This window comes from Chrysochloris asiatica, unplaced genomic scaffold, assembly GCF_000296735.1.
Source record: "Chrysochloris asiatica unplaced genomic scaffold, ChrAsi1.0 scaffold00010, whole genome shotgun sequence".
NCBI lineage: Eukaryota > Metazoa > Chordata > Mammalia > Afrosoricida > Chrysochloridae > Chrysochloris > Chrysochloris asiatica.
Genome location: NW_006408528.1, coordinates 27,791,287 through 27,805,212, shown reverse-complemented (window position 1 = coordinate 27,805,212; position 13,926 = coordinate 27,791,287). Strand labels below are relative to the sequence as shown.

General features: G+C 36.9%; 1 protein-coding gene across 1 annotated transcript in view; it reads right to left on the bottom strand.

Moving 5' to 3' along the window:
- Positions 1-13,926, bottom strand: part of CACNA2D1 (calcium channel, voltage-dependent, alpha 2/delta subunit 1) — a 560,165-nt gene that overhangs the window by 399,740 nt on the left and 146,499 nt on the right. Inside the window, exon 3 of the mRNA XM_006834341.1 lies at positions 6,470-6,586. Within this exon, the coding sequence (XP_006834404.1) occupies positions 6,470-6,586 (117 nt within the window). The remainder of the gene's footprint in view (positions 1-6,469; positions 6,587-13,926) is intronic.

Below are 13,926 nucleotides of genomic sequence, written 5' to 3'. Positions count from 1 at the left end.
TCTCGAGCATAGGAGATGCTAAAGCAAATGAAAGAAATGAGAAGGTAAAAGAACTGAACAGAAAATTTCAAAGGTCAGCTCAAGAAGAGAAACTTAAGTATTATAATGAAATATGCAAAGACCTGGAGTTCAAAAACCAAAAGGGAAGAACATGCTCAGCATTTCTTAACTTGAAAAAAGTAAAGTAAAAATCCAAGCCGCATACGAAAGGATTCTATGGACAAAATATGCATGAAGAAGAACGCATCATAAGTGAATCCTACCAAATTTCATAAAAATGCAGACAATGGCCAATTTCTCATTTACCAATCCTCATAATCATTCTGGTTTTTATTCTTTTCCGATACTAAAGTTGTTCTCACAAAAGTGAATTAATGACTTCTAATGGTCATAGTAGCGTAGTGGTTATGAATCGGGCTGCGAACCGTAAGGTCAGCAGTTCGAAACTACCAGCCGCTCCGCGGGAGAAAGATGAGGCTTTCTACTCCCATAAGGATTTACACCCTCGGAAACCCTGTACAGGGTCGCTATGGGTCGGAACCGACTCGACGGCACTTAACAACAACAACAACAATGGTCATAAACAATGACCTTTCTAAACTTGTCTTAGGGTCTCTGAGAAATTTTTTATTTTGAATCTCTTTCTCACTTTCTTTGCTGTGATTTTTCTTGGATTTCATAATGATTTTTGAGGAAAAAAAAAATCTCTGCTGGAGAAGTACATGTTTAGCTAATTCTATAGAGATCACAAATACACCTGAAATATTAAGAATTATTAGTCCAAGAGCTTAAGAAATAACAAAGAGAACTCTTCAGTTAAATAACAGTGATCTAGTACTGGTGTGGTGCTGAAGGAGAAACAATCGATTGCTAGCCACAAGGTCAGTGGTTCAAACCCACTAGGTGCTCTTTGGAACCCTATACAGGGTCACTATGAGTTGGAACCGATTCAACAGCACTTAACAAATCATTCCACAGAAATATCGCGTAAACAGTCATTTGATAACTTTTTTCATTTTATAATCATAATCTAAATATCTAGGTTGAGTAAAAGGGCATGTTAAAGCATTTAAAGTTTCATAGCAGATTAGAGTTGTTTTAATTAAAGTTAGCAGGACAACCAGAGGGGCACAGGATATGAAACAATTGGAAAGCTGTCACTAGAAAAATTTATTATAACGGTGATCCTACTTTCTTTGTGAAAACTGCTGGGAGACCTTCATTTCCTCAGTAGATCCCCTTGGCTGGTCTGATTGGTGAACAATGAGAACACTGATTTTTGTCTCTCAGGAGGCGTCTCTAAAGTTTAGATTGTCTTATTGAAAAGCTTTCTCTCATGAACTGTTCATTAACACTTGCAGATATTTCCTCCTACCTCAGACTAAAATGAATGTTAATCATAGTGACAAATTGTTTATGTTTTGCTTGTAAATGTCTATAAATACAATACATAGATATAGGAAGTGATCAGAAAAATCATTATTTTAACATATATGTTTTGGAAATAAAATGATTGAAATTACTATCAACATGAGCTTGGGCTTGTTGTTAAGTGCCATCGAGTTGATTCTGACCCATAGCGACCCTGTATAGGGTTTCCAAGGAGCAGCTGGTGAGCTTGAACCACTGACCTTGCAGTTCAAACGACTTTGCAGTCTGATGCATTAGCCCACAGTGCCACACCGCTTGGGCTTAGAGGGAAGAAAACTGAATACGTAGATAAAATGCTAAAGTTGAATTCTACCACTGCCTCATTACCTATGGAGTCTTGGATAAGAATCTTAGTCTTCTCAAAGTAGTCTCCTTTATAAAGCAAAAGTGAATAAAGTTTAATGTTTTTACTTCACAGGAGTTTAGAAAGGACCTAATGAATATGAACCATCAAAGTTTTATCATGATTTTAAATAGCCACAAGAAAAAAAAAAAAAATTCAAACTAAGTGCAAGTATCTTTTTTAATTAAATACATGATATTACAGCTAAGGTAATTAATATAAATGTTATATCAATTTTTCTTTCAGCTTTTCCTAAAGCAGGTTAATGAGACAATCAGAAGACCACAGCACAAAATGAGTGCTATCAAACTTATAAAAAATTGAAATTTATACAGAATCAAACACATACTTATCAAACTTGTAATGCACAAAGGAAAACATTAATTTGTAAAATAAATTATGAGTTTTTAACCAGCAAGTTGAAAATGGCAATTAAAATTTAATATTCAAATATATAAAATGTGCATATATGCACACTCTAAGTTATTTCAGATATTGAAAAGCAATCATTGCACTAAAAATAGTCTCTGGGTCATTTCTTTTAAAAACAAAAAGAGCAGTCACGTGTATTTGTTGTTGTGAAGCGCTCTCAAGTCTGTTCTGACTCAATCACCCTGTATAGGGTTTCTGAGGCTGGTAATCTTTGTAGGAGCAGAAAGCCTCATAGCCTTATCATGGTCATCCCAAGGACCTGCTGGTGGGCTCGAACCAAATACTAACTTGTGGTTCACAGTCTAGTGCTTTTTCTGCAGAGCCACCTTGCTCCCCGTCACATATGCAATGATAAGCAATTTCTTTAGTACACATTTAAGAAGTCAAATAATAAAATTTACTTATCTCAAAGATCTATAAACATTAAAAAATATATTTAGTTGATAAATTTGAGATCTTGAAGGTTTTAAGAATATTCAAATTGTGATAAAAATTGTATTTCCTTCAATATCAGGTACTTTATTTCATCTTATTTTTCAAATGGATAGTTGATGTATAATTCATTGAAAATTTGCAGCCTTCAAAATTAGTCAACTGAAATATCAAATTCTTAATCAGTCTAGATAAGTAGTAGCTTATAGTATACTACCCAGTCATCATTGTTATGATTATATACTTCTTTATGCCAAAAGATGCAATTGTGTAATAGGTAAGAAAGAATAAAGGTCTTGACTGAAGTCAAGAACATCTGAGTTTGAATCAGCTCACATCCTTACTACTGAAAGTGTAGTCTTTGTACTAGGTTTCCAGTGGGAAGTTATTAGAGATGCAGCAGGTCACACCAAATCTATTGAATAAGGATTTGCATTTGACAAGCATTGTGGCTAATTGCCATACACAAGTAAATTTGAAAAATACCAGACTACACTTCTCATTAAATATGTAACTTTGGGCAAGTTACTGGAACCCTTGAAAAACAGGTTTCTTCTTTTAAAAATGTAACTAATAATGGTATCCAGAACATAGTATTATTGTGAGAATTAAATTACATAATGCTATGTAGTAAGCCCACAATAAAGTCTGATACTAAATTTTACTATCTACCACAGATTTACATATTCATGATTTTTTCCCCAGTATATTTACTTAAGGTATTACATTGGCACCCCACCTAGAAAAATTTATGTTTGTTTTATTCAGGTGTCTCCCAAAGTATAAGCTTACAACAAAAATAGAAATAAATTAGTAATGCCATCTTACATTCATTTAGAGTACAAAGTAACACCTGTTTTTCAATTAGTCTCAAAATATTTCTCTTGTTTTCTATTTTGGTGAAATAAAAGAAGCAAAATAAAGAATTTCATTTTAAAGCAAGCATGAATCTTTCTCTTTGACATACAGTCTAAGTAATTCTACCTTTAATTAGTCATTGTGTCTTCTGAATTCAGCCATCACACTTAAGATGCCCCACAGGATTCAAATAATGTAGCAGGTGTCTTGGGCTTCAATTCAAATGATAAAAACGGAAGTCTCAAGAAGCTTTTATTGCAATCTAATTAAGGCATGGTACATCCTACCTTATTCTGAAACCTTTTTCGTGGCTCTGTGATGTCCAGATTGCCTACCTCCTTCACACAGAGGAAAAATGAAATCTATGCAATTATTTCTGTCATTAGAATGTTAATTACTCAGCATACTCAAGTAGAGAGCACTTTATTTTTATAAGATAAAATTTTATTATAAACACGTTTTACATTTCTAAATGGATGCTTATTTGTGCTCACACATCCCCCATAGTGAAGATAATAACGCTCTGCATTTTCTCATAAAGGTTGTCTTGTCATATTTATATATATATTGTTGTTAATTGCCTTAGAATCAGTTCTGACCCATAGTAACCCTGAACAGGGTTTCCGAGGCTGTAAATCTTTACGGGAACAGAAAGCCTTATCTTTCTCCTGTGGAACAGCTGGTAGTTTTGAACTGCTGACCTTGAGGTTAGCAGCCCAATTCGTAACCACTATGCTACCAGAGCTCCTTTATATATAATATATAATATGTATATTTTTAACTCCTAGCAAGATGGCATTATAGACTCTTCTTCTACAATAAAACAAGATCCTGAAAACTACAAATAATACATAATTTACAAAGATTTTTATACAGTGTCAATGATTTGGAACTGGTTCAATGGCACTTAACAACAACAGCCCTAGCAAACAGTTCAGTGTGTTGTTATAGGATAACCACTGACCTGCTTACCTAAGGTTTGGCGGTTCAAACCCACCAACTACTTTTTGGATGCCCTATACAGGATCGCTAATAACTTGGAACTGATTTAATAGCACTTAACAACAACAACCCTAACAAAAAAGGGTCAAGATAGTATGGAATTGCTGAATGATGAAAACTTGTAACATATTTGCTTGTAAACTGAAAGGTTAAATGCTTAACTCCACCCAAAGGCACCTCAGATGAAAGGTCCAATGATCTACTTCCAAAAATTGAGCTACCAAAATCCTACTGGAGCACAGTTCTACTCTGACAGAGATGGTGCTGCTATGAGTCAGAGTCCATTTGAGGACATATAGTCTATCTCAGATATACGTAAAATACAGTTAGCTAAATATTTGAATTGTGAGTATTAAGTAAACAGGAATTTCAAAATTGCCCTATAGACAACTCATAAAGCCTATAATGTTGGTATTGCTAAGGGCCGTCAAGTTGGTTCTGACTCATAATGACACTGCATAGTGTTTCTGAAGAGTGGCTGGTGAATTTGAAACACTTACCTTGTGGCTAGCAGTCCAGTGCATGTCCTAGAGTGCCCCACCAGGACTCCTAACCAGGGTTACTATAAGCTAGAACCAGATCAATGACATTTAACAGCAGCACCCTATTGATTGTCAATAATTAAGAGATCTTATATTGCCACATGTTGACCACAATATGGAAAAACAGGGACTTTTACTTTGTGGTGCTGTAGGATAAGCACTGGACTGCTAACCACAAGGTCAGCGGCTCAAACCCACAAGTTGCTCCTCAGAAACTCTATACAGGGTCACTGTGAGTTGGAACCAACTCAGTAGCAAACTAAAGTCTAAATTGATACAATTATTTTCTAAAACAAGTGTTATAAATTTGTAAAGCTTTGTTCACACTCTATAACGGAGCAATTTTACCACCGAATTTTGACCCTACAAAAATTCTTGTACATATGCTTTTAAAAGTTCAGAAGCACTATGCATAGTAGCATAGTTGTTTACTAGTTGAATGCTAACTGTAAGGTCAGCAGCTTGGATCTACCAGCAGCCCTGTGGGAAAAAGATGAGGTTTTCTGCTCCTGCATAGATTTACAGCCTTGGAAAGTTTTTAAAAAGAATGGCTATGCGTCAGAACACAGCATATCTAGAAATAAATCAAAATAGTAATTTACCAAGAGAGATAAAGAAATAGAGATACAGCCTCTTAAAAATATTTAGCCCTGTGAGTATAAATGAATTAAAAGTAAGCACAATCATGTGGTGAATCATAAGAGCATAAATTTGATTGAAAATGGAAATTTTTCTAAAGACTCTATCACTTAGTGGTTATGAATCAGGCTGCTAACATCAAGGTCAGCATTTTGAAACTAACAGCTTTTTCTCTGGAGATAGATGAGGCTTTCTGCTCCCACAAAGTTTTACAGCCTCAGAAGAAGTATAAAGGGTCGCTACGAATCGGAACCGACTACACGGCACACCGCCACCACCATATATGGTATGATATAATTTTAACAAAGCTGATAAACTCATTAATATGTATCTTATTTGGCAAAGCATTTGAAAAACAACTGTTTTTACAAGCGAAGGAATAATTAACCACATATCAAATGTGTTTCCCATCTCTTACATGGAGTTTGGGTGAAGTGTAAATACTTAGCACCCAGGAAGATTTTCATGTATTGACAGTATTCTGGATTTTATGTTGGATGACAGATACAGCCTGTTCATTTTATTGCTATGCTTCATAACTTGCATACATATCAATATACACATGTATCAATTATATCCATTACTGCTATATGTCAAATTGCCTAATAATGTAAAAATAAACTAATAACTAGAAATGGATTCTTTTGAGTTCACAAGAAAACTATATCTCCTTTTATGAACAAGTTAGGTGAAAGTAAGCATACACGAGAAAGTCTTCAAATCAAGAAAGAAAAACAAGCAATAGTAAGTAATGGGAAATAATCAAGTGACACATCCGATCTAAACTCACCACCAGGGCCTTAGATCTGTTGCTCAGAAGTTTCTCAATATCCCTTGCTGCAATTTCCACCAGCTGACGTGCATTATTGGGCTCAACCGTATACAAATCTTGGTATTTCTCATAAATCTGTGTGAAGGAAAAAGAAAACTAATAAGAATAATCATTGTATTTTGTTTCACAAGTTCCCAATAGAACGTATTTAAAACTACAACAACTGATTTACTACTGGACTGCAAAGTCAGCTTGAACCTCAGCCTCAAGGTTGGCAGTTCAAGCTCACCAGCTGCTTCTCGTAAACCCTATACAGGGTCACTGTGGGTTGGAACTGACTCAATGGCACTTAACAACAGTAACAACAACATATATGTTTTGTTGTTAAGTGCCATGGAGACAGTTCTGAGTCATAGAGACCCTGTATAGGAGGAGCTGGTGAATTTGAAGCACTGACCTTGCAGTTCAAGCCAATCTTTCAGTCCACATATATGTACAGTACTGTAAGATAAAGCAATGGACTGCATGATCAGTTTGAACCGCAAAGACGTCAGTTCAAACTCACCAGCGACTCCTTGTAAACCCTATACAGAAGAGATGGAGAATCTTTTTACTGACAAGAGCAATTTAGATAATTTGCAACCATACACAATTATCAAAATTAGCCTGGTATATTTGGTCGAACATTTAATTAATTCACCCCTAATGTGATGGCTGGAGTCCTGGTGTGGCACTGTGGGTTAATGTGCTGAACTTCAATGTTGGTTTGAACTGAAAGATCAGCAGTTCAAGATCACCAGCCGCTCCTAGGAAACCCTATACAGGGTCACTATGGTTGGAACTGACTCGACAGCACTTAACAACAACAATGTAATGGCTGTAACTGCAGTTGCCTTGGCAGGGCCAGAACAAATGATTTCACAGGCCATATATAGTCTATGGCCTGGACATTCCCTACTCCTTCTATAGAAAGTCACCATGAGTTGGAACCAACTAAAGGGTACTTAATAACAACAACAATATATGTCATAGGTATGAATATATATTTGAAATGAACTCCTGGTATGGTACTATAAGATCAGTACTGGACTTCAAGTAACAAGATTGGCAGTTCAAATACACCAGATGATCCTTAGTAACCTTATACAGGGTCGCTTCGAATTGGAACCAACTCATTGGAATGAACCAACAATGACAACAAAAATATTTGAAATATATTATGCACACATATTTCACATATATGTATTGTTCTCTCTCTCTCTAAGAACTTCAGCTGGCCCAAATAGTAAGTTACATTATCAGGTTGCAAAGCATGTTGTAACATGGTTTGTGTTTGCAAGTTTGTGGGTTGAATCTATACCCCCAAACTCAAAACCTGGTATTAAGTACTTCAGGTCTTTAAATAAACAGAAGACTATTCTAGATAATAGAACTGGAGATTGGGTGGAGGGGTGGGGGAGTGGGGGAGTGGGGTCAAACCAAGAGGGTGTAGGTGATAAGCAAAAATAGTAGAAAATCAAATGCAACAAAGAATATATTTAAGAAGACTTCCCACTGGTTTACTTCTCTACTACCACAAGTTTAAAAAAGCTTATGAATTAAGTGTGCATATGTGCACATGCATGCACACACATGTATATGTAAGAGAGGGAGAATGGTGTTGCTAAGGTTCCCTTGGGCGACATATGGAGCTTCAAAGACAGTTAAACAGACACAGAACTGGAAGGTCACTAAGGTCTTCCTTAAAGTGTTAATTAAAACTGTAACAGTGCATTTTTAAAAACTATTGAATCAAACTAAACTGACAATAAGTTAAGTAGCTAAGGAAAAACTCCACTACATTTGTGGCTCACCTCAGTGTCTCTGGAAGAAGTAATGCAAACTGAACCTGGTTTACACCTGTACACACCAGCAGGAGAGGAATAATTAAAAGGGGAAGGTAGGAGGGTGGCAAGGGGAAAAAACAACAACAGTGACAACAACAAGAAACCAGTTGCTATGTTTGTGGCTGAAGGGCTGAGTGGAAATGGAAATCCCTCATGTACCCAACAGATGGGGTGCGCATGCATGACTAAACCATCTTTGAAAGCCAGGACCTAACAGGTTTTTATCATCTTGTGAGAAGTGAATCCAGGCATATACAAAAATGAGTTCAACCCTGCTTTTATTCTGGCTGAACGCCAAATTCTGCTTTTACTATCCACAAGTTCTATTGTCTCTTCTCAGTTAAGTATACAGCTACTAGTGAACAATGGCTTCACACAGGCACACATACAAGCACATGCGCGCGCACACACACACACATATGCTAATACCGATTTATAGCAGAATGTACTCATTTTAAATAAACTTATGGTTTTATATTTTTATTTAACTGATTTTTGCTAAGTGTCATTGAGTCAGTTCTAACTCAAAGTGACCCTGTACAGGGTTGCTAAAGAGTGTCTGGTGAGTTTGAACCACCAACCTTGTTGTTTAAACTGATCTTGCAATCCAGTGCACTGTCCTGCAGTATGTTACCAGGGCTGGTTAAAATTAATAATTTTTAAAGATTTAAATCAAATGCTCACTCCTAAAATTAGTTAGCTTATTCAAATTATTATGATTTCCCCATAGTTATTTAACCTTTAACTTCGTGTGATTTTATTTCAGCTATGGATTCAAAACATATTTATTTTGTTATATGTTGTTGTTGTTATTGTTGATAGGTGCAGTTGAGTCAGTCCTGACCCATACCGGCCCTATTATAACAGAACTTAGCACTGCCTGGTCCTACAGTATCTTCATAATACTGCTTTTGAGCTCATTGTTGGAACCACTGTGTCAATCCATCTTATGAGTGTCTCTCTTTTTTCACTGGTCATTTACTTTACCAAGCATGATGTACTTCACAGGAAGTAGTTCTTTTTAATAACATTAATAGTTCTTTTTAATAACATTAATAATTAAATGGAATGCATAAAAATCTATATCCTGGGCATAGTTGTTGTTAAATGCTTTAGAGTTGGTTTCCCCTCATAGCGACCCTGTGTAGGATTTCCAAGGAGTAGCTGATGAGTTTGAACCACCAACCCTGTGGTTCAAACCAAGCTTGAGGTTGGGTGCTTATCCTACAGCACCACACCAGGGCTCCATCCTAGGCATTAGAACCTGAAATAGATTGGTATTGGCCATTTAAAACTGGACAATCATATGATTTATTATGCCAAGAATGACAAATTGAAGGAGAATGGTGTTCCATTAATCATCAAAGAGATCATTTAAAATCTATCTTGAAGTACAATACAATCCATGATATAATAATGTCCATACAAAGTTCTTCAATGTCTTCATCATTGGTTTTAGCGGTTAATGTGTAAATTTGATTAATAGTCATTAACTGGTCTCTCTTGAGTTGCATGGACATTATCCTATCGCACATAGCATTGTCCTTCTTCTACCAACTTCTTTAGAGTCAGGTGTGTGAATGTAGAATAAGCAGTGAACTGCTAATCACAAGGTCGGAGGCTCAAACCCTTGGAAACCCTATACAACTCGAATAGACTTAACAACAACAATAACCAACTTCTTCAGACTGAAATTAATCAAACATACAATCAGGATGCATTGATAATTACTGGTTATTGGCATGTGAAAACTGGAAACAAAGAGAAAGGATCAGTAGGTGGAAAATATGGCCTTGGTGATAAAAATGATGCTACAGATTGCATGATGGAATGCTTGCAAGGGCTGCTGTTAAGATGGTCCTGCATCATTCTCACAATCATTAAGCCTGAGTCCATTGCTGCTGCTAGTGTTAGAAATCCATCTCTCCGGAGCTCCACTTTCTCACTGAAGCTCCACTTTCTTTCTCACTGAAGCTCCACTGTACCAAGGAAAATGTCCTTTTCCAGTCACTCCTGATAATATGTCCAAAGTATAAGAGATTAAGTCTGTCAACCTGAATTCTAAGGACCATTCTGACTGTACTTCTTCCAACACTGATTTGTTTGTTTTTCTAGCAGTCTGTGGTACTTTTAAAAGTCTTCTCCAACACCATAAGTCAAATGTATCAATTATTTTACAGCCTTCCTTATTCATTGTCCAATTGACACATGTCTATTATTATTGTTGTTAAGTGACATCGGGTCGGTTCTGACTCATCCCTGTACAGGGTTTCTGAGGAGTGACTGGTTAATATGAACCTCCAATCTTGCAGTTCAAAGGTAACTTACATTCCAGCAACATAACATAGGGCACACCATTCTACCATAATCCTCAGCCTGAAGTCACTCAGCAAACCTAGCTGCTCCACACCGACCCTTAAGTTCCTGGAGACACCCATTCTGCAAGCTAGCTTCCTATGCAAAGAAATTGAGGTTTATTTGCTCTGTGGACTGGGAAGCCTACTGTGTGGCTCATGCTCTTGTTCTTGGTTCTTTGGTTGCTGCTCCATTGCCACTCATCTGGTGTCACAGATTTTGGGTCCAGGTCAAGCGGATTCAATATGCAGGGATCTCAGGGTCCAAAAATGTGCTTGACCACTGACTTTTCTTCTTTGATAGTAATGAGATCCCTATCTCTGCTTTGGAGATGGCTCGTGTTATTTATACACCTTAGAGTTCCAAGTTTTACAGTGACAGTCAACTGTGTTAACCAATCACAACTAAATTATATAATCCAACAGTAGTGAGGTTGGCCCAGGATTGGGCAGTGTTTCGTTTTGCTGTGCATAGGGTCACTATGAGTCAGTACTGACTTGATGGCACCTAACAACATCACACAACAACATCACAGCATTTTCTCTCACTGTCTCTTACTCAGACCCAGAGTGCAAAAACTTATTATGTTTTGTTTTGTTTTTACATAGACTATGTTACAAAGCTGTAATGTCTATGGGTAGGTGGTAAGATGGTGGCCTAGGCAGAAAGGCAGCAGGGATCCTCTACAACAAAGATACAGATAAATAAATGAAATAGATGCAGATGATAGTCCTGGATCTCTGAATTTCAGCTGAAGGGATAAAGAAGTAGATTTGATGCTTATTAGGAGAGAGAACTGACCATTAGCAGTCCAGTGCTTATCTTACAGCACCACACCTGGACTCCACACATTGGAATAACTGCTTATAAATAAATAAATAAAAATAAACTCTGCTACTGAGTCCATTTCAACTCATAGCAACCAACCATGTATAGGGTTTCCAAGGAGCAGTTGGTAACTTTGAACCACTGACATATATAGGGCTTCCAAATCTAAACTGGAGTAGACAGCCTTATCTTTCTTCCACAGAGTAACTGGTGGCTTTGAACCTCCAACCTTGTACTTAACCTGCAGCACCAACAGGGCTCCTTAACTGCCTAACAGTCTATCCTAAAAAAATATTTTGGAAATTAAACTTACTACATGCAATGAATATATAGGTAGCCCAGAGATGCTTATTGTACAGTATATATGTTTCCAAATCTTGGATGACATGTTGCTGTTGTTAATTGCCTTCAAGTCATTCAGACTCATAGCAACCCTGGATAGGGTTCAAAAGCTGTAAAGCTTTACAAGAACAGAAAGCCTCATCTTTCTCCATTTGAGCATTTGGTGGGCTCAGACAACTAACCTTAGGGTTAGCAGTCCAGTGCTTACCCTACAGGATGACTTAAAAGATTATTATTAGCAATCACTTTTAGGAAGATACCTATAACACTCTGTCAGATGTTTCACATACATTCTATTGTTTACTTTAACAAACCTAAAAAATACTTTTGATAAATTATTTGTGAATGAGAACTCTGGGGTTCAGTAATAGGTTTTCAGAGAGGAGGTAGCTTAAGTTCATTTCAAATCACAATGGAAGAAAGACTGTTCAGAGCAGTAAAAGGTGACAATGGCAACAAAGTGTATTCAGACAGTGAGTCTGAAGTGCCCCTTCACTCCCTGAATCCCCATTGGTTTCAGCAGAATGTAAGGGTGCAGAGACATTTCACAGTCCTTTCAGATGAGCAAGAAAGGAGAAAAGCATATTCAAGTACTATTGTGCAACAGTAATGATGATGGTGTCAGGCCCTCAAAGATATTCACATTCTAATCCCAAAATCTATGAATATCTTAGTTGTTATTGTTGATAAGTGCCATCAAGTCACTTCTGACTCATAGCAACCCTGTATAGGGTTCCAAGGAGCACTTGGTGAGTTTGAACCACCAACCTTGCAGTTCAAATGACCTTGACGTTTAGTGCTTATCCTATAGTGCCACACTAAGGAGCTCTGGTAGCATAGTGGTTACGAATCGGGCTGTGAACCACAAGGTCAGCAGTTCAAAACTACCAGCTGTTCCGCAGGAGAAAGATGAGGCTTTCTGCTCCCGTAAAGATGTACAGCCTCAAAGACCCTGTACAGGGTCGCTATGAGTCGGAACCGAATCCAGGACACATGACCATGTCCTGATGTGGAGCTAGCTGTAGGAAAAAGCACTGGACTGCAATGTCGGTTTGAACCACAACGCTCCTTGAAAATTCCACACAGGGTCACTATGAGTCAGAACTGGCTCCGTAACACTAAACAACAGCAACAACAACAATGTATATGTTACATGTTGTTGTTGTTGTTTAGTGTCCACAAGATGAAGATTCAAAGTCTCAAAAACCCTGTACAGGATTGCTGTAAATCAAAACTGACTCCATGGCACATAACAATAACAACAATTGCACATAATAATGAGATATGGGATTAAAAGAATATGTTACATTTATCAATCATCATCATTAGTATAATTTCACTGTATTTATTGGCTAACAGGAGTAAATTCATTACATTTTCAATAGTAATGCAGGCTGGAAAAAAGATTCATAGTCACAAATGTTTTAGATACCAACAAAATCAATTACACTAATTTTAATTTTGTGACATAGTATGATTTATCTGTGTGTACTTTTTGCCGTTAAGTGTTCTCTCAGTTTTTTAACAGCAAGTTCCCTAGCAACTGAGAATGCCTAGTTTCTAAATATATGTATAGACACAAAATAATAATACAATGTTATGTCTTGGTCGCTTTCAAGGATCAAAGTGCCCTTAACTATTTTTAATGATGCAAAAGTATAAAACATTCTAATTTTAATCTCCCTTAATCGTATCATCATGAGGAATCTGTACCTGGACCAACAAGCAGTTGTTTGAACAGAGCATGGGAACACTGAATGGTTTAAAATTAAGAAAGGTGTACGACAAGGTTGTATTCTTTCACCATACTTATTCAACCTGTATGCTGAGCAAATAATACGACAAGCTGGGTTCTACGAAGAAAAATGTGGCATCAGGATTGGAGGAAGACTCATTAACAACCTGCGATATGCACATGATACCACCTTGCTTGCTGAAAGTGAAGAGGACTTAAAACATTTTACTGATGAAGATCAAAGAGCACAGCTTACAGTATGGATCACATCTCAATGTAAAGAAAACAAAAATCCTCACCACTGGACCAATAAACAACATTCTTATCAA